At 52.9% G+C, this 17,972-nt stretch overlaps 1 protein-coding gene across 5 annotated transcripts in view; it reads right to left on the reverse strand.

The window, feature by feature from the left end:
- The window catches only part of LOC124297419 (homeobox protein homothorax), a 284,954-nt gene that overhangs the window by 136,745 nt on the left and 130,237 nt on the right, over positions 1–17,972 (reverse strand). For all 5 annotated transcript variants that reach the window (XM_046748425.1, XM_046748424.1, XM_046748423.1 and 2 more), the window contains one exon: positions 7,289–7,297. In XM_046748425.1, the coding sequence (XP_046604381.1) occupies positions 7,289–7,297 (9 nt within the window). The remainder of the gene's footprint in view (positions 1–7,288; positions 7,298–17,972) is intronic.

Raw genomic sequence — 17,972 nt, forward strand, 5'->3', positions numbered from 1 at the left:
CTAATACAGACGGCTTATAATGTAACCGCTCCATCCTTCGATGTATCGTACAATTGCCGACGATATCGTACCGCATGCGCATAATCGGATCAAGTCCAAGGTGAAGTTCGAACGTCAGTCATTCGCCCGATCCGATGCACCTGACCTCTTTTACGTAACCCTTTGTCGTACGTACAGGATCTTTACTTTCCATTCGATCGAAGCGGATACCGGTCACGGCGAGTCGGCTAGTTCGACGATTCACGAGCGGAGTGAAAAAAAGCGCCGTTTAATAATTCCGTGGCAGTTCGGAACACTCGGCGGTCTGGGTTCACGGTGAATATTATCGTTATTCTTATTCTTCATCTGAAACCGCGAGAAGGCATCGTCCCGAGTTATCGCTCGGCAAGATATGCTAATAAGTAAGCAACTATTAGCTACCATAGTTACATGCCCAGCGGGTAAGCGGCCAGTCCGACGCATTTATGTAAGCAGCGGTCAGCGGGTGTTCTGTTCATTTTATACTTATGTCCTTACTCTCGCCGCTTGTACGAGGCGTACCTGTACCGCTTATAACGTATCAGAGGTAGGTAAGTACGTGTGGAACGATGCAGCACGGTAACCGGTAAAAATCGACAATATAACATCTTCCCAGAGGAGATTAGGTAAGTTTTGAGGCATTAAGTAGCTGCTCACCTTTCGCGTGCGTCCGTACTCGATTATTTGGAAGGTACACCATTGTCGGAAGACAAGGTTGCAGATACAACCAAGTAGCCGATGCGCTTGCGTTGGCCAACCCCGTTCAACGCGTACCGCAAAAATGGAACAAGATTCGATATGAGGGAAGGGTGAAAAAGAGGCGAAAATTTACCGAACGAAATAACGAGGCGCGTTGATGTGGCGTTTTACTCTCTTCCAGAAGGTAGGAAACAGATGGCCGGACACCCTATCGGGTCGCCGGCTGAATACGGTCCGGTGGAAAGGGACAAGGCAAGATTGCGGTCTTGAGATCCGTGCACGATACATTCTGCAGGTAACTCGTACGGTGTGAGAGTGTAAACGGTTTGGTCGAGCGTGTCTACCGATACCGGTAGGCCTTGAGTGGCATTGTGCGAACCAATCTTCAAGCTCTCCTCCTCCGGCGATTAACCATTCCAACGTGACCTCTCCTCCTCAATTCCATAATCCATACTTTGACGCCTCCTGCTTCACCAACGGATAGCCAGTTGGACTTTTTCCAGTTGCGGAAGTAACTGAACCTGAATTGTGAACGAACGGACGACTCGCGGCACACGGTTTATCCCCGTGAAAGATCTGTCGGTGTGTAATAAAGAGCTCCTCGCGAGAGAGTTGCTAGTGCCTCGTCACGGCCTGCTGTGCAGGGGCTCACGACTCTCTGTGTTTCGGTTTTTATCTGCTGTTTATACTCGCCTGTACATGGTTTCGCTTCTAATTTACTCGATCTCGACAGTTGTATTCTTCATATTTCAATTGAGCCACATGGGAAAAGAGTAATGATGAGAAATAGATGGAAGAATGAGGAGAAGAGGCTTCATCGCTATCAAGACTGACGCAAATGGCGTGAGCGTTTTCAGCTCCAGACGCGATTTTACCGCTACAAATTGATTCTAGCATTTTTCCAAACCAAACACGATTTAATTTTTTTTTTTTTTATTATTATCAGCAGCTGAGAAACAGTGAAGAAATTTTTCGTTTTTCGGCTGTTCGTAGCAACTTCAAACTGCGTGCAATTGTTTTCTCTTGCGAATTTTCGTTAACTTGAGGTCTCTGGTGAAAATACTGATACCCGCAAACAAGTTAGATAATCAAGAAACGCTTTGTCTAAGGCTACGGGCACTCGGCTTTCTCATCCAATCTCTTTCCCCTGCATTTTATCTCACGCCAAGACCAGCCGGCTGACCGCGTGGAACAATGTTATCTGTAAGCGGCTTGCCCCCGCATTCGCTTTGCAGGAAATTTATTCAACGCCGAAGCGGTTGCGTCTCCATCGCTGCAGAGCGAGCCGACGACGGGAGTGCGGAGTGCAGTTTGATCGGGATCGTTCGAGGAAATGGAGCAGCCTAGACGAAAGTTGACCCCCGAGCAAATAATCATATTCGCCACTTTGCCGGCGGTCGGAGGCTCAGCCCGGGTTTCATTTAAATTCATGAGAAGCCGGCGAAGTCGGAGTCACGTCAACCGGACGGTGCGGACTCGCGGTGCTGCCATGGCTTGCTGCGGCGTGCGGCAAGCCGGGATCCGGGATCCAGGACTCGGCTATGCCGCGCGTGTATCGTCCGTGGGCTACCCGTTCCCATCCGGAGCCGGGAACGAACGGTTTAGAATTCACGCTACGCCGCGGTCCGAGGCCGGGCACCGGTACCCCACGCCCACCCGCGGTCACCAGGACGTTTTAGTCGGTCGTGCTCGGCATCACCGAGTCGTCGGGTCCTCCGGGGATGAAAGCGACTCCTACAGCGGTGTTGCCTTTTCCTTCCTTTTCTCGGAATTCGAAATTTGGGAAATTTGGGAGAGAGAGAGATAGAGAGGAGACTCCGCTGCCGGTGAAATGATCCGAGCATCCCCGCGTCCCGTCCCTTTGATCGCGCGGGGAACGAAAGGCCCTTGGGATGACGGTGCAACGTTATATTGATTTAATATCTCTCTCAGGACGACGGCGACGGGTCCGCGGTCATACATAAGGGATGCGGCGACGCCGCGGTCATTTCGTATTCGGCACTGACCACTCGGTACTTTTGCGTCCGAGGGATCAGCCGGGCGCAGCTAGCGACGCGTCGGTGCTGATACTTTGGATCAAGATCTCCGGAGAGGAAGAGGAGGAAAAAATTGAAAGGAGGAGGAGCGGCTCCACACGCGCCGCTCCGTCGGGAGGGCGGCACTTCCTGTTGTTCGGGCCGCGCTGCCGCAGCTTGTAACCCGATAACTCTGCGGGTGCGGGATTACAAAGGGGCCGAATCAAAATCCGTTTCATTTTATGAACTATCAAAGTGAACGTTCGGTGTATAACCTTACACACCGGCCCGCTTCGAGCCCTGCATTGGAATCCGAGCGTGCCCCCGAACATTAACTGCGCGGCTGTTGCGCACCTGTGCTAAACCGCCGCGCTGCGTGTGTGCGGCGACGGCATAACAAAAATCAATTGATTCAATGCAGAACCGGTAAGAGGCCGAAGGAAACGAGAAAAGACTTGAACCACGGGGGAGAGAGGGCGAGTGGAAGAGAAGGCGTACGGTTCACCTATCGATAAATCACGTGATTAAACTAAACGAGCCGCGCGCACTTTTATGCGTATACAGCGCGGTGTCGGGAGCTGATGTTGATATTTTGGCGAAGAGAAGACTCGTGGGGAAAAAACTTTGACGCGAATTATTCATGCCGAGGCGTTAACCATCGTTTTGTCGAGGTTTGGCAGTGGTTCACAAAAAATCGTTCAAGTTTGATTAGATTTGAGAACAGCTCGAAAGACATCGTCCTGCAACGGTATCGCGGAGAGTGTAATCGTCGGATGGAGCGGGTAACTCGATTGGACAATCGCACCTCTTGGTGGCCGGGGTAAAAGGTCCCCGCGGATGAGGTCGAAAGGACCGATGCGCGGTTGGTGAACAAATAGATTACGTGCCAACCGCGTTGCCGAGGGTAGTAGCTTCTTTCCACCCTCCGCCCTCCTCCCACATGCCACTCACGTATTCATTCGAGTTTCCCTTCGAGGAGGAGGAGGAGGAGAAGGATGAGAAGGCGGTGGGAAGCGGGCCGAGGAGAACCGAGCGCCCAAAAATTGCAACACGTTAGCCCCAAATCCACTAACCATTCCATTATTAAATCTACGTCTGTATTACGGAACGAGTGAGGAGAGCGCGAGCGAACACGGAACGAGGGATCGGAGCTCCATTAAAATTCCACGCTCGTGGGACCCATCAGAACTCTACGCCGCATCTCCGCCGTAATTCCTATACACGCGTATGCGACCCACACACGGCTGGCCTGCACTCACGGAAAGGTTAGGAGCACGTACACCACTTGACGTCGATCGTCCTTCTCTCTTTCTCACGCTTTCGTTCATGCGTCTAGGATTATTCTACAGCTGGTCACGGGGTCGAAGGATGTTCAACGCCGCCACGAGGAAGGAGTAGAAAAAGAATAGGAAGAAACCCGCGGAGACACACACGCGATATTTTTCTCCAGGCCAGAAATCTGACAGCCGATAATCCCCAGCGCCGTTACAGAGGCCATCATCGCAACGTTATGCTGTTCCTCAAAATACGAGGCGTCGGGACGGAAAATACATAATTGCGTAAGCAATTCGATGACCGTTTCTTTTTCGTAAGGGACAATCGTGAACGTTTCAGCAGTGCGGTACATCGACACGTACTGGAACGATCTGTCCGAGGTAAAAACCGGACGGAATGGAGGCGGCGTGCAGGGTGACTAAGTCGTTCCTAATACGCGATCATTGAAGTTGGTTCTTACGACTTCGGTGACCGTAAAAAGTCATTGCTCTGATCTCACCGCGCGAGAGGGATTTGGGCTTGTTTATATGCTTATTATGTCAGCCGAGGCTAATTGGGCGTATTTGGGATAAGGCGGGATCGACGAGGACTCGGATTCTGGCACGTACCCGAGCGAGGGGACGTCGACCGGGATTGCCTGCAGGTTCTTCAGATGGATCGGCGACATTCTGACCATATCGACGTACGAGCACCGCGATATCCGTACCCTGTTCCAGACTCGGACCGTCGCAAGAAGCGGCGCATAACTTTCAGCCAACCACCGCCGGCTGTCATCCGTCTTTTCGGAACTATCGCCCCATCGCGAACTTACCTCGACATCCCGAAAGATCCATTGCTTCATTCGGCCCCCGTATGCCGGTCTAATTGCACCGCAAAACCGCGAACGTCTTTCGAACACGAGGACCATTCGAGCTGGTACCCATATCTCGACTCCGTGCCTTCGTTTCCGAGACCGTCCGTTGAACTCCGATGATATTCCGCGATTCTATTGCAGGAGCTTTTACGAGCTAGGCGGAAATATTCACGCGGCTATCTATCGTCGAGGACACGCGCCGAACGGCATCCAGATTTCTGGCAAAGCTTCACCACCGACTGGCTGCAGACCTCGTAACTAGAAGCTGCGGGTGGAATGCAAAAGAGACAGACGTCGGTACTGCACGCCGCGTGTCCAACTGACCGCTAAATTATTCCCTCTAGCCGCACGGCATGCGTTACGCGGCACGGAAATAGCCCGGAGTCCGATTACGACCGGGGCCAGAGATTAGGATCTTTACAAATTTCCGCAGGACGTTTGTGTCCGGGAAATTGGACTGCGGCGAGGATTGAACGCCGCTCGGTTCTCATCAGCCCGAGAAATAACGAGTCGTAAAAGACGCGAGCGTTGCTTTACTGCTCCAGGATTGAGACCGCCACGAACGGGATCAACGAACGAACCGAGGCGTGGGTCAGGTGGGACCAGAAATTTGCCGAATCGAAACTTACCGAACGTTATAGCCACGGTGTTTGCGAGCACTACGACGAGCGGTAATTTCGACGAGATTGAAAGCTGCAAAGCTGCAAAGCTGGGAAAGAGCAAAAGTTGGCGCAGGGTGCAGCCGAGCCGTTCAGCCGTGAACGAAACGCGGGCAAGAACTGAGACGCGCGTATTTCCATAACAATTACCGCTGCAAAAGGTAGGTACTGTGGAATCGCGGTTGGCGTAGGGACCACTCGTCGAAACGATTAACGATAATTGACGCGAGGGGCGATCCGGTGACGCGTGAAGGATACGCCAGCAGCATCGTGGAACGAAAAAGGAGACACTAGTCACCGTGCGAAGTACACACGCAAGGTGACCGACTAATTAGATGCGGAAGGGAGAGCAAAGGCGAGAGGCAAATCATCTTCGGGTTCGTTAGCCAGTGTGCAGGAACCCGCAATCTCGTTATGGCCTAACCATCGACAATTTCCCAATGCATACATATTTATGGGGGCAAATCGGGAAGCCGGCTAGCGAAGCGAGGTCACCTCGGATTTTCTCATTTATATATTAATTACGTTCGCGGTGTGCTCGGTTAATGATTGCCTCGCTTAGACGAGTGAGAAACATCGCTTATAGCTACGACGCTCTTGCCGAGCTTAGACCCGACGGTTCTTCGAACTTTCATTAGTGCCTAGAGTCTCGGACAAACGGCAGACAGACCGACAGACGGCGGGATGCTGGGATCGTTTAAGAGGTCCCTACAACGGCTCGAGCCTGCCTTCGCAGCTACGTGTATCTAGTCCTCAGCACGCGATGAAACACTCGTAAAAGGCATGCGAAAATCCGCGGAGGGCGTCACCGAGTCTTCTTCTTCTTCTACTCTGCATCATGCAAAAACCACCGGAGATCCACACGGTCCGTTTCGGTAGTTAACTCTGTGAATTCCTCGCCCTCTTTCTTCTAGTAATTTTTATGAGGAACTCACTTTTACCGAGGCGATCGGCAACTAACTAACTTTTCCACGGACATCTGACTGACATGTGGCTCGAAGCGAACGCTCGCCATGTGGCGTCAGGACGACTCGGGCACGGGTAATTATTTGCAGGACGTATCCTGCGTACATTTTCACATTCACGTTCGAGTTTGGATATTTCACGATTCTACGAGCTGCTATCGGTTTCGTTACGCGATCGGTGAATAAAGGTTTTTCCGCGTCTGCCGCGGACGCAATTAACCTAATTAATCTAATTAGGTCGACCCGGGCAGCGTCGCATCGTCGCCGTCTCGGTCTCGTTTCTCGCGCCTCAATCCCGGCTGGATCGGCTCTCGGGAAGAAAGGGAGAAGATAAGAAGTGCGTATGGGATCGCAGCGCGCGTGACAGATCGGTAACTACGGCTGATTGTCCGAGGAGTTTGTACGCGCGCCAGAGTCCCCGGCAATCATCCTCATCAGCCGTCGAGTTTCCAACGAGGCGAATGATTAAATCATCGTCCGAGCTCGCGCACTTTTTCATACCGAAGCACCTAAGCGCTCTCATCGGCCCCGCAGCACGCAGAGTCGGCTACCTTTGTGGATGAAGATATACGTTACACCCGCCTCCTCTTAACTGCTCGACTCGACCGCGCTTCAAGAGAAATCCCTCGATTAAATTTTCGCAATTATTTCACCCGAGTACGGGTGAACCGCGTCGGTTAAACGAACACGGCAGATCATTCAGCAACGGGAACAAGTAAAGGTCTACAACTTGGTGTGAGTCGTTGTCCTACCTTAGTTACGAGATCATGATCAAAGAGTAGTCCAAGCTCGATATTCACTTACCCATGGCGTCTGAAACAGAAATGAAGAAAATTCGTTAGAAATTATGACGTGGTGAGAACAAGTTCGTTACAATGATTTGATACAGTTTTCGGAACAAGTTCCAACAGCGCGTCGCAGGTTATCCAACGTGAGAATCGCCGTCACAGGCTGCTCCGCGAGAGTAAATCGAGAGTGTCTGGAAAAATGCAAGGAGCTGCAGGTACGAGTGGTTCATCACTCGCCACGCAGTTCATTCCACGCTAATTACTGATCCGTGGTTGCACCGTGGTTGCGGCGGTGCAACCACGGGCTAAGAAGCCCCGCTGTGCCGGGGAAAAAACGCCTATTGCACTTTCGCGAGTGGTTGGAGTACAACCTCAGCTCGGGCGGATAAACGTACCGTGAGCAATGGTGGTATGTAGAAGGGTCTCGTTCACGTGGATCTCTTTGGCCGACGGCGATCATCGCGGTAGAGAGAATTAGAAAATGTGTAATTTATTTGTTCAGTTTAGTCGGCGGATTGCGACGGTCTTTCCACGTGCGTGCAGCACCAACAGCAACAGCGACAGTAACAGCAGCATATGCGTGCGCTTTTTTGTTGTACGCAAGTGAAGAAACCGTCCGGCGGAACGTTCACTCATAACTTCTCGAGATAATCTCGACGTGGTCAACGACGCAAGACACATTCGCCTCGGTATCTCCATTTGTCTATCTTTTATATAGTTATTTATTTTTTCGCCAAGGCTCAACACGAGCAAGCGCTTCGCCGCTACGCTACGTACTATAATGCCTACGCAAACGGCGTAAAGCGGCCTTTGGCACTTGGGAATATCTCGGTTAGATCATCGCGAATGGACCCGACTTGCCTATGTGTACGCTATTGAACAGCGAGCGATCTCGTAACGCGTCAGCTTTCGCAAGATCTCGATCGTTCCTCGTTACCTGAGGGTACTACCGTCCCTCGGGACTAGGACTCGTCGTCCACTCAGCTCGTACGAAACGATGATATTACTCCCCAGCGCCAAACTCGACTGAGGTTCTTCCTCTCCTCGGGGTTGCAGATTCGACCGCTGCGTCTCGGCCCGAGGCGTCCGGATCGCGGTCCTTTTTGACGCCCTCGAAAAGACGGAGGGTTTTTTGGTGGTTCAGGTTATGGCACCGATTCAGCGGATTCCACACTTCGCGGGCATTGTCGCACTGTCCGAGCAGCGGCGACGAGATTAATTAGCAGCGATGTCTTACCCGAAAAAATCGCGGCAAGAAACCGGGCCGCGCCTCGAGTTGCTAACTAACCCACTCCATCCTCGCCGCCTCGTCTCGGCACGAATCCCTGGACCATCATCCGCCGTTCACCTTCCTCAGGGAGTCTGGACCATCGTCACCTCGGCCAACGTAGCCCGATCGACATGGTCGTCAGTGAGCGGGGCAAGAACGTGCCACAAATTAAGCCCCCAGATCCGCGAAACCATCTGAAAAATTTTTACCGCTGCATGGCCGGATCCCTCGTTAGCGGTGCTCATTTAGAACCTTCGTTAAAATCGATTTCGCCTCGCTGATTTGCGGGCAAATTACAGTTCGCAGTTTCGCTGTTGTCATCGTGAATTATCTCGCCTAATGCACGCCCGCCGAGTCCTGATCCTCGCCAAATTTTTCCACACAACAGGTGACAGTTTCTTCACGATGATCGCAGTCAACCGCAAAGATTTGAGATTCGCAGGTTGACGGACTGACCCGAACGGCTCAGCCTCGACTTTGCAAAAAGGGAACGATGTGGGTGGCGCGGTTTGGGAGGATGACGGAGAAGGTGGGGGGGAAGGGATAACCAGCGCGTAATTAATTCACCCTGGAAATATCGGGGCTGGTATGTAATCGCCTATGGACATTTGAGTGGAGATGCTCAGGATACGCGGCCCGCAGGCGTGGGTTCGGTCTAGGCGCGATAATCTCGCGCGGGTGACACGGTTCAATGAATTTCGAGTGACCAAAGCGACAAAGGAGAGTCGTTGTCGCCAGCCGTTGCCCGATTTAAGGTCGAGCACCTCTCGCTCCGTCCCTCTCGCTCCTTCTTCGCGAGCTACGTCATTCCGTGGGTTCGGTTTCGCACTGCGACTAACGACATCAAGTTTCCGCTGCGTTTGCCTCTCTCGGTTCCCCCTCCGCCGAACCTGGCAGCGGGTCAAAAATTTCGCATTCGATTTCAATCCGGGCATAGCGATATCATCGGCTCAGAAAACTCGTTCTCCGATTTGCATTCATTCTCTCCGTCGGCTCGACCTGGAGTTCTGTCCTGATTTCCTTCATTTTATACTCTAGACTCTTTTTCAACGCCGCTGGAATTAAGCTGGCGCTTGATTATCCTCGTTCTTCTGTGAATTCGGACGCGGTTACCGTGAATTGAATCGATCAGAAAACCGAGACCGTTTTTGCTCCTCCCAGGTCCCAAGACGTCGCTCCTATACGTCCGAGAACTTTAATTATAAATTAGTTGATTAACTCAATAATGTTTTTGCCCCGGACGACGACAGTGTCCTCGGCGCGACCCGCACACTCGGATCCGTTGCAGTGTACGCTCCCATCTGCCATGCTCTCAGCGCTTCGCCCGCTATCTTATACGCAAACAGGGGTTCTCCAATCCGGTGAGAAATCACCGCTGAGACTCGGTTGTTTGCCACGATTTTGATAGGTTCGCAACTCTGGCCTTTGTTTCAGAGCTGGTCTTGGCAAAATTGTATCTCGAATGTACTCGAAAGCTGCCGGTGAGTCAGAGCCTCGTTTTCTCCGGTTTCATCGGTGCTTTCTCTTCGACGCACCAAAAGTGTCGAAAAGCTGCGATAGCGTAAGCGCAAGCCAGATACGACAATGGACTTGGATCGCGAGTCAAGTTCGATTCGCGAAACGAAAATTGAGGAGGAACCAGGTTGAGCACCAGTCTCGGCATTCGTTCGAAATGCAGGCTGGTCTGTTCGAGGCATGAGAACACAATGGCTGGTACAGCGGCGCCGTCGGCATGCTTGGTATGCGGAATGCGTTTTATTTCATATTAAATAAAATATTCGGCAGAGAGCGAGCCGGAGAGAACATTTGGCAAGTGAGGAGAAAAGGCCCCTGCCCGGGGTCTGCCAAGCGCCTGCCATGCCCGCGTCTTCCTGCTGCCAAGAGAGGAATCTCCTTGGAACGAGCTAAAACTGCCCGTACCCGCGGAGAGAGATCGCGATCGCTCCGAGCGACAGAGGATTGTTACCGCGAATACCTCTCGCTGCTCGCAATCGGCTTCGACAAATTAACCCTCGCGGGCGGAGCGAGCGAGAAGGATGCAGAAAGGGTCCTAGAGACCCGAAAACTCCTCACGAAGTCGCAGAAGATGCAAAAGTAGCGGTGGTTCACCGCCCTCGACGATAATGAAACGACGAAAATAAAATGAGAGAGAAACTTGATTTCACGGCGGGAGAAAACGTAGGAGAATTTCAAGTTCTTCTCTGCTTCTTCTTCTTTTCTTTCTCCTCTCTTTCGACGCTGCGCCTCGTTGATCCCGTCTCTCGATCTCTAACGGCCAAGCAAGTTCGGCGCTTTGAAAGAGATCCGGTATTCCCGATCGGGCGAAGGAGAGGGAGGCGAAACGCGGCCCCTGGACCCGTCACTTCATCGCGGCATGACCGGCGCGAGTCGTCGGCGTGCATTTCCTCTTCGAGTTAGAAAATTTCAAGATCGAGCCTGAAGACCCGTAGCCGCATGCACGACGTCCAGATCGTGCGCCAGGCGTCTTCTTCGTCCGCTCCGATAATTCACCGGGCAGTGAATCCGAACCGGGATAAACCTCGCGTCTTTGCAGCAGCCTCTCCGTACGCGGGAAAAGATCCCGAGGTCTCCGCGGGTCAGAAGCTGTCCTCGAGAGGAACAGCGGGGAATGGACGGAGTGCGGCACCGGGCATTCCGAGCGATCGTCGACTGCCGTGCGCGCTCTTGCCTTCTCGGATTGCGGGGAATAAGAAAAAGGAGGAGAGAAGTGGAAGGTGAAAAAGGTTGGAGCGTTCGAAAAAGCAAAAAAATCGAATCAGGAGCAAAAAGAGAAAACGCGCCGCAGCGTTGACCCGCGTCCTTCTCTCGCTCTCCGACTGTTTTTCCCTCGTCTTTCTTCCCCCTCTTCGTTGCAAATCAGTTCACCTCTTTTTACTACCAACAATACCGACGATACTTGCAAAATCTCAATTACCGAGGACCAGAACGTAGTGCCAAGAATCCGTGAGCAGGATCGACCCAAGGACGAAGGAAAACCTTGATGGCTGGTATTGTTTCAACGAAATTCGAGTCATCGTCTCGATTTGCATCGGCACTGACCTTGCGTGAAAGTTCATGGAACCCTGTGGCCGAGCGTTCGAAGGGTTATACAATGGGGTTCAGGGAACGAAGTGTAATGAAACTCGCGAGAGTTGCAAGAAAAATTCTTATACCTTATCTCGCGTGAAACATTCTTTAGGACGCCCACCAGGTCATTCGGTTTGATGGTGGCCGTACCCATTACATGAGTTTTGATTGCAGGCCGTTACGAGGGAACCGCAACTCCGTGCTTCTTTTTCGTCGCTGCATCGGTAACTTTGAATAAATTTTATTCGCCATTCAGTATCCACGCACAAATATCTCTCGACGTTCCAAACCCAGACATTTCGTGGCTGCAAATCGGTACGAAACGAGGCAGGATCGACACGGTAAAATTTTCGGATCTATTTATTCCGTGGGAAAAAAGACAGCCGTATCATCGGGAGATATAAATATCGCTGTGCTCTTTGACCGCGTCCTTAATTCTAACGAAAGAAAGACCACGGTAGATAAAAAGCAGTTTTTGTCTCCACCTGGGTAAAATTCTCACGCCGATGACTCGAGGCTCATACCCTATACATTCACAGCCGTAGAACGGCGCAAATCTCCGGCTACGTGGCGAGAAAATAACCGCAATATTTCGGTGGTCAGTTTGAGTCGAACTGCCGGTCGTCTCTCGAAGAAGCCTCGGCGTCGCGGAGATGTCCGTCCGATAATCCGGGCGCAGTCCGGTTGGGTCGATCCGGTCCGGTCCGCCGAGTCTGCACCGACAGGATGCCAGAAGCGGGACTCTCGGCGGGACGCGGCGGGGAAACCAGGTTATCATTAAGTGAAATGCCGTGTCCGCTATCGGGCCGCCTCACACTAGCTGCTCAGCCCGGGCCTCGACCCACGCGCGGGCCTCCGGACCCGAGGAATTAATAAGACGGAGACTATCTAACGCAATTAGGCCTCGGGACCGCGGCCCTCGTCTCTTAGCGGCGAGATACCCTCCTCCAGGAATGGCCGGGAATAGTCGCGATCGCGCAAATGACAAAGCGATGTTACCGTAATGTAATTTGTTGATAGACCAGCCCCTATCTCAGATCGGCTAATAACCCGAAATAGATCACCCTGACGCTCGCCGTCTCATCCCTTATCAGCGTAATGCAGCCTACTCCGTTCCTCGAGTGGAAGCTGCGACTGGGTGAACAAGTCGATGCTAAAAGAGCGCACGAAGACGGGATAGACGCTGTTCACGAATCGCTCAGATTTCCGAGTCGAAAGCTTTGCTCTTTTCCCTCGGGACCAAACTACAAATTCTCGGATAATTTTATATTTTTCTCCGATGCTCTGGGACCTTTCGTGATTTTTGATATTCGTTACGTTGGTCGTTGCAAAAACACATATTTGTCGAAGAGGCCGAAAACATGAGACTGCGAGGACGCAGGTTCATAATCACAAAGCGTTCGGAAGAGGACTCATTAGTGGGGCCCAAACGCGTACTCTGACTGCAGTAGAGTCGCTCTCCGAGGTGAAGACACTCGTAGCGTTTAACTTACTCTTGCAAATAAGAGGAAACATACTCGACAGGGTGTGTAGTTAGGCAGGCAATGGGGAGAATATCAGTTGATCGGCGGTGCTCGGGGTATATGATACCGGGCCGAGGTGTTGCTCCTCGTAAACATTGAGGCATTAACATAACGAGTGACATTTGCCAGTTAGTGGTCGGGCACGCGGGTCCTCCCCGTGCACCGAGAACCGAAAGCAGGTATGGGTGATACACGGACGGACGGTATCCGCCGAGGATCGGACACGCGTACATGTGTGGAACATCGAATATGTGTTCTCGATGGCAGCAACGAGAGGTAATGAGGAAGATTAAATTGGCAGCGTAACTCCTCGGCAGAGTCCTGCAGCCTCATTGACCGAGTCAATGCCGATGCCGATGCGGCGCCGGGTTCCGCGTGTCTCGCGGTCACGCGGCAGACATCCGTGCTTCTTGCCAACACCACCTGTCGCTCGGACTACCTGTTTATACCGCGTATCGCTCTCGTAACGTTTACTATGCCAACCCGGGCAGTCGTATTTCTTGCCGGTAGAAATTTAGAGCTCTATAAAACGAGAACCGGAGCATTGTGCTCCCTTTTTATCTCTCGCACACTTTTGATCCTCGCTCCTGACGATCGGTAAAAAAAAAAAATAAATAAATAAATAAAAAAGTAATCGACTCCCGACACAGACACCCCCGCGGGACGGAATCGCACGCGCGAATTCACCGAGGCAGAGCTTCTGCGGACCGTACGAATAGCCGAGGTGGAAGAGGATCGCGGGCGACGAGGAGGACTCGCATGGTTGGCGGGTGTGGCGATATATAATTACAGTAATTAGCCAGCGAGTAATTAATTAGGATCGCACGTCGTCTGTTATTTCTGCTGCAGGCGCCGCGCAGCTCCTCCTGCAGCCCGCCACGCGATTCCCTCTTCCCACTCCTGCACTCCGCTACTCCAGGGTTACGTCTTGATCCCAATTAACGCCTGATTTTTTGCAGACGCATCGCGCGTCGCCTAACAGGGTCAAGTCCGGCAGTTAAATCAGTTGCACGAATGTGCGTGCAGCCGCCTGTCGTTTGGTGCCAACGGACTATGAATGGGCGTCATGAAACTCCGGATCCCGATGCGGCTGCACAAGTGATTTACGTCCCATGATGCGGAGGAAACCGAGAACGAGCGACGATCTTGCCGTGCCCGTCTTTCCACTGACGAGCTTTTTCTTCCATCGACGATTCGGCTTTTCCACGAACATCCGCAAGTTTGTTCGCCCTTGCCATCGACCTACCCACCATCCCCGTCGGGTCACGCAGACCACATGCTCAAACATTCCGGCTCAACGCTAATAGCCACGAATTGATTAAGCTTTCGACCTGAAGCGCGAGTTACAAGGTGTGTCTACGTACACGTACGAATGTTGGATGCGCGCGAAAATAAAGGTACTCTTCTCGACCGTACCTGAATAAAATTTTTCAGTTTTTCTACCGTCGAGTAGTAATTATACACAGAGGCAGGTGGCTGCGGATTGTCCGGTTGATTTCCACGAACGGCATATGTGGGCCGACGAAGACTGCACCGAACGGAATCGATTTACCCGTCAAATAAACACTCTGCCTCGTTGTTAATTAAGCCGAGTTTTCGATCCAGATTCAATCAGTCTCTCGGTGTAAATGTTAATGCGAGAACGGCTCTCTGCCCACTCCACCGATATTGCGATGCCATTCAGTCCAGAAACGCGTACGTCGCCGTCCGTTCGGCCGGCAGAGGCGGGAATTGTCATCGGGGATTTCAAACTCGCATCAACTTTAACACGCTCACACCTCGGCGTCTCGTTGCACGTACGGATACGTATACGCGTACCTAATACTCGCGGCCGAACAGGATTGACTATCTTCATCTCTCGACGTACACCCGACGCAGCAGCTACACGCTTGTGAACGAGGCGATATAATACGCGCTCGTGAGTCAGGAAGTGGACAAGTTCGCCAACGCGTATACCGTGTTCGTTGATACCGGCTGATCTGGACGTTGAAACATGCCGCGGATGAAACGGACGGATAAGCCGCCTCCTGCAAGCGGGTGCAGCTTCGCGAACTGACGTCGAAGAAAACGGGTGCCACAGGTGTGAGAGGCGACGTGCGGAGGAGCCTTGAATAAATTCGGCGTCGCTGCGCCTTCGCCTAGGTATGCAAATGCGACTCGAGGACGGGGACGAAACAAAGTCGAGGTGGAGGGGGACTCGCCTACTCTTGGCGGAATGAAATTTTCCGCGACATTGGTTCCGAATGCGATTAAGCCGGGCGAGGAAGCCGGCGCGGCGGACGAACGATACTCCGTGACTTTCCGGAGATGTTCAGTCGCGCCCTTCGAGTTCTCCGGAGCCGCCGACCGCGGAGGAGTGGATAACCAAATCGAATCGCAACTTATACGTCGTGCAGACGTGATTCATCGCCGGGATCCCCGTTGCGATTCTCCACCCGTTCCCCGCGATTCAATTCGAACCTCGGATAATTCATATCTCAAGTACCTCAAATCGACCGTCGACGGGCTTGAATGTAACGGGCGTGAATATTTACAACTCTGCGGGATCCGCGAAGGAGGAGGACTTTTTTCCCTCTTTCGAGAACGTCACTCGCTGTCAATTTAGATTCGTCGAGATGTCTGAGCGTCACCGGAACCCGCAACGTCTGTCACGCTGACGGACGGATCACGGATGCCTCGAGTATCCCGACTCGTTCTTCCGCGTAGAAGCTTTCCTCCAAGAAGTAGAACACTGGTAGTAAAACTCGAATAATGAAAGAAACTGCGACCTTGAGCCGAAATTACTCTCATCGTATAGTTGTTTCAAGGGAAATATTGCCGGTCCGCAATTAGCCGCGTGGTTAACGCGTCACCTGGACCCCAAAGGAGGATCACGCGAGCTCCGGATCCTGCGAGGTTCGCGTTGTTCATGACGACTGACCGTTACGCGTCGCTCGATCAGCCCTGCGCCGCTGGGGGAACGATAAATTTGGAGGATCGACGAAATGAAGAGAAGTGCATGCGATGATCCGAGCGGTTTAGCCGGGGTGTGCCGGGCCGGCCCACCTTTTAACACGAACACCCGTGGCTCGTATTGTGGCGAGCGAACCACTCCTGCACCCTCCTAGGCTGCACGCATCGCGCGTTATTAACGGGTGAGACCGAACCACCCGCTGCACTCGGTGCGCGCCGATTCTCTTCGACCGGTGACTTTTCTCGTGGCGGTGGAGAACGGAGATCGAGGCTACGGTGGAGCACGATTGGCGCGGGGGGATGATGGATCGCGAGGCGATCATCGAGCCTGGGGCCGGGGGAAGAGGCTAGCTTTCCGAAGCGAAGGTGTTGCTGCGCCACGCCCCAATTAGGGTCGTTTCCTGGGCTTCCCTGCAGGGCTGAGCGTATTTATGATGAGAATGTCCGCACCTGCGCTGACACTCAGTGCCGACCGCTAAGCCCGGCGACTCCCGCCCCTCGCCTCCCACGCCAGGGTGTTTTATGACGCGAAGATAGTCGTGGACCACGAAGACGACGACGGGGATCCTCTTCTATATCCGTATCGCCGGTGCACGCGGTGAAATACGATGACGTCTGTATTGCACTGCTCCGCGAACGATAATTCCAGACCACTTCGCACCCTGGTAAATCTCACTTAAGTTTCACGGAGTATGAATCCAGGCGTAATTACCGCGTTAACGCACAAATGGACGCCGTTCCGGACTCCGGTTTCCATTCCGGCGTACGCAGGACGCGAGGACGATTTTCTCTGGGCCAGGGCCAAGGTGCCTGCGGTCCCATGGCTTCTTCCCCGACTTCAGCCTGTTTGTTTGTTTGAATATATTTGTCCATCTCCGCGGTAGCTGGAGCACACGCCGGATCCTCGTTCGAGTCTATTGGCTCAGGGCCTTGGCACACAAGCCGCCCCCGCTGCAGCCTCGAAATGGGCCCGACGGGACTACGTGCTTATCGCGAGTCTAGTTTAACGGAATGTTTTACGTCCGGTCGCGGAAAAATACGGAGTTGAGTGACAGAGTCTTTGCTCTGGACAAAGAGAACGAGGGGGAATCCGGAGAGTCGGGTTCCTCGAGTGGCTGCAGCGCGATCCGAGGCGACTAATTATTCCTCTCGAGTGCAACGGTCAACCCCATTATCCGTGAGAGAAACGGGCGCGAAACGGCGGGGGGCCTGTGTTTGCGGTTCGCGCCATCAGCCGCCTCCTTCCAGACAACAACGCGACGACCGGCGCCCGCTATCCACTGAGCACACACGCGTCTTTCTCACCCACCCCCGGAGCGAGGATGCAGACGTACGCGTCGCGGCGCCCCGACGAAGTTGGTGTAAACGCGAAACCAGGACGGAACGAGGACTCGAAACGGAAACAGGCGTTGCGTCGCGTTCCGTCCGTCCCGCGGCTTGGTTAGCCGGTCAAATATTTGTTCCGGCACCAACGTCAACCGCTATCTCGAATACACCCGACCCGCGGCACCTAACAGGAGGCTAATTCACCGGGCGACGTTTTATTAATGAATGCCCTCTTTCACGCCCTCGAGGGTTGGTCGAGACAATAAACCTTGCTCAAGACGCGTAAGGTTCACGTAAGGGCCGAAGCAGGATGCGATAAAATAATCTCTGTTTCAATATGCCGAGGTCCCGCCGCACTGTGACGCTGGATACCCGAAAACACACTGCGGTCGACGACTCGAACCCCTGTTGGAACGGCGATTTCTGACTCCGAGATCTGTACTCTATCCTGACAAGCGGTATACCTGGTGGTACGATTGCTTCGATTGAATCATAACAGGGATGCGTCTACTCGCGGTGTGGTTAGGGTGAAATCTCAGGAT

This window comes from Neodiprion virginianus, chromosome 2 (genome assembly GCF_021901495.1).
Source record: "Neodiprion virginianus isolate iyNeoVirg1 chromosome 2, iyNeoVirg1.1, whole genome shotgun sequence".
NCBI classification, from domain to species: domain Eukaryota; kingdom Metazoa; phylum Arthropoda; class Insecta; order Hymenoptera; family Diprionidae; genus Neodiprion; species Neodiprion virginianus.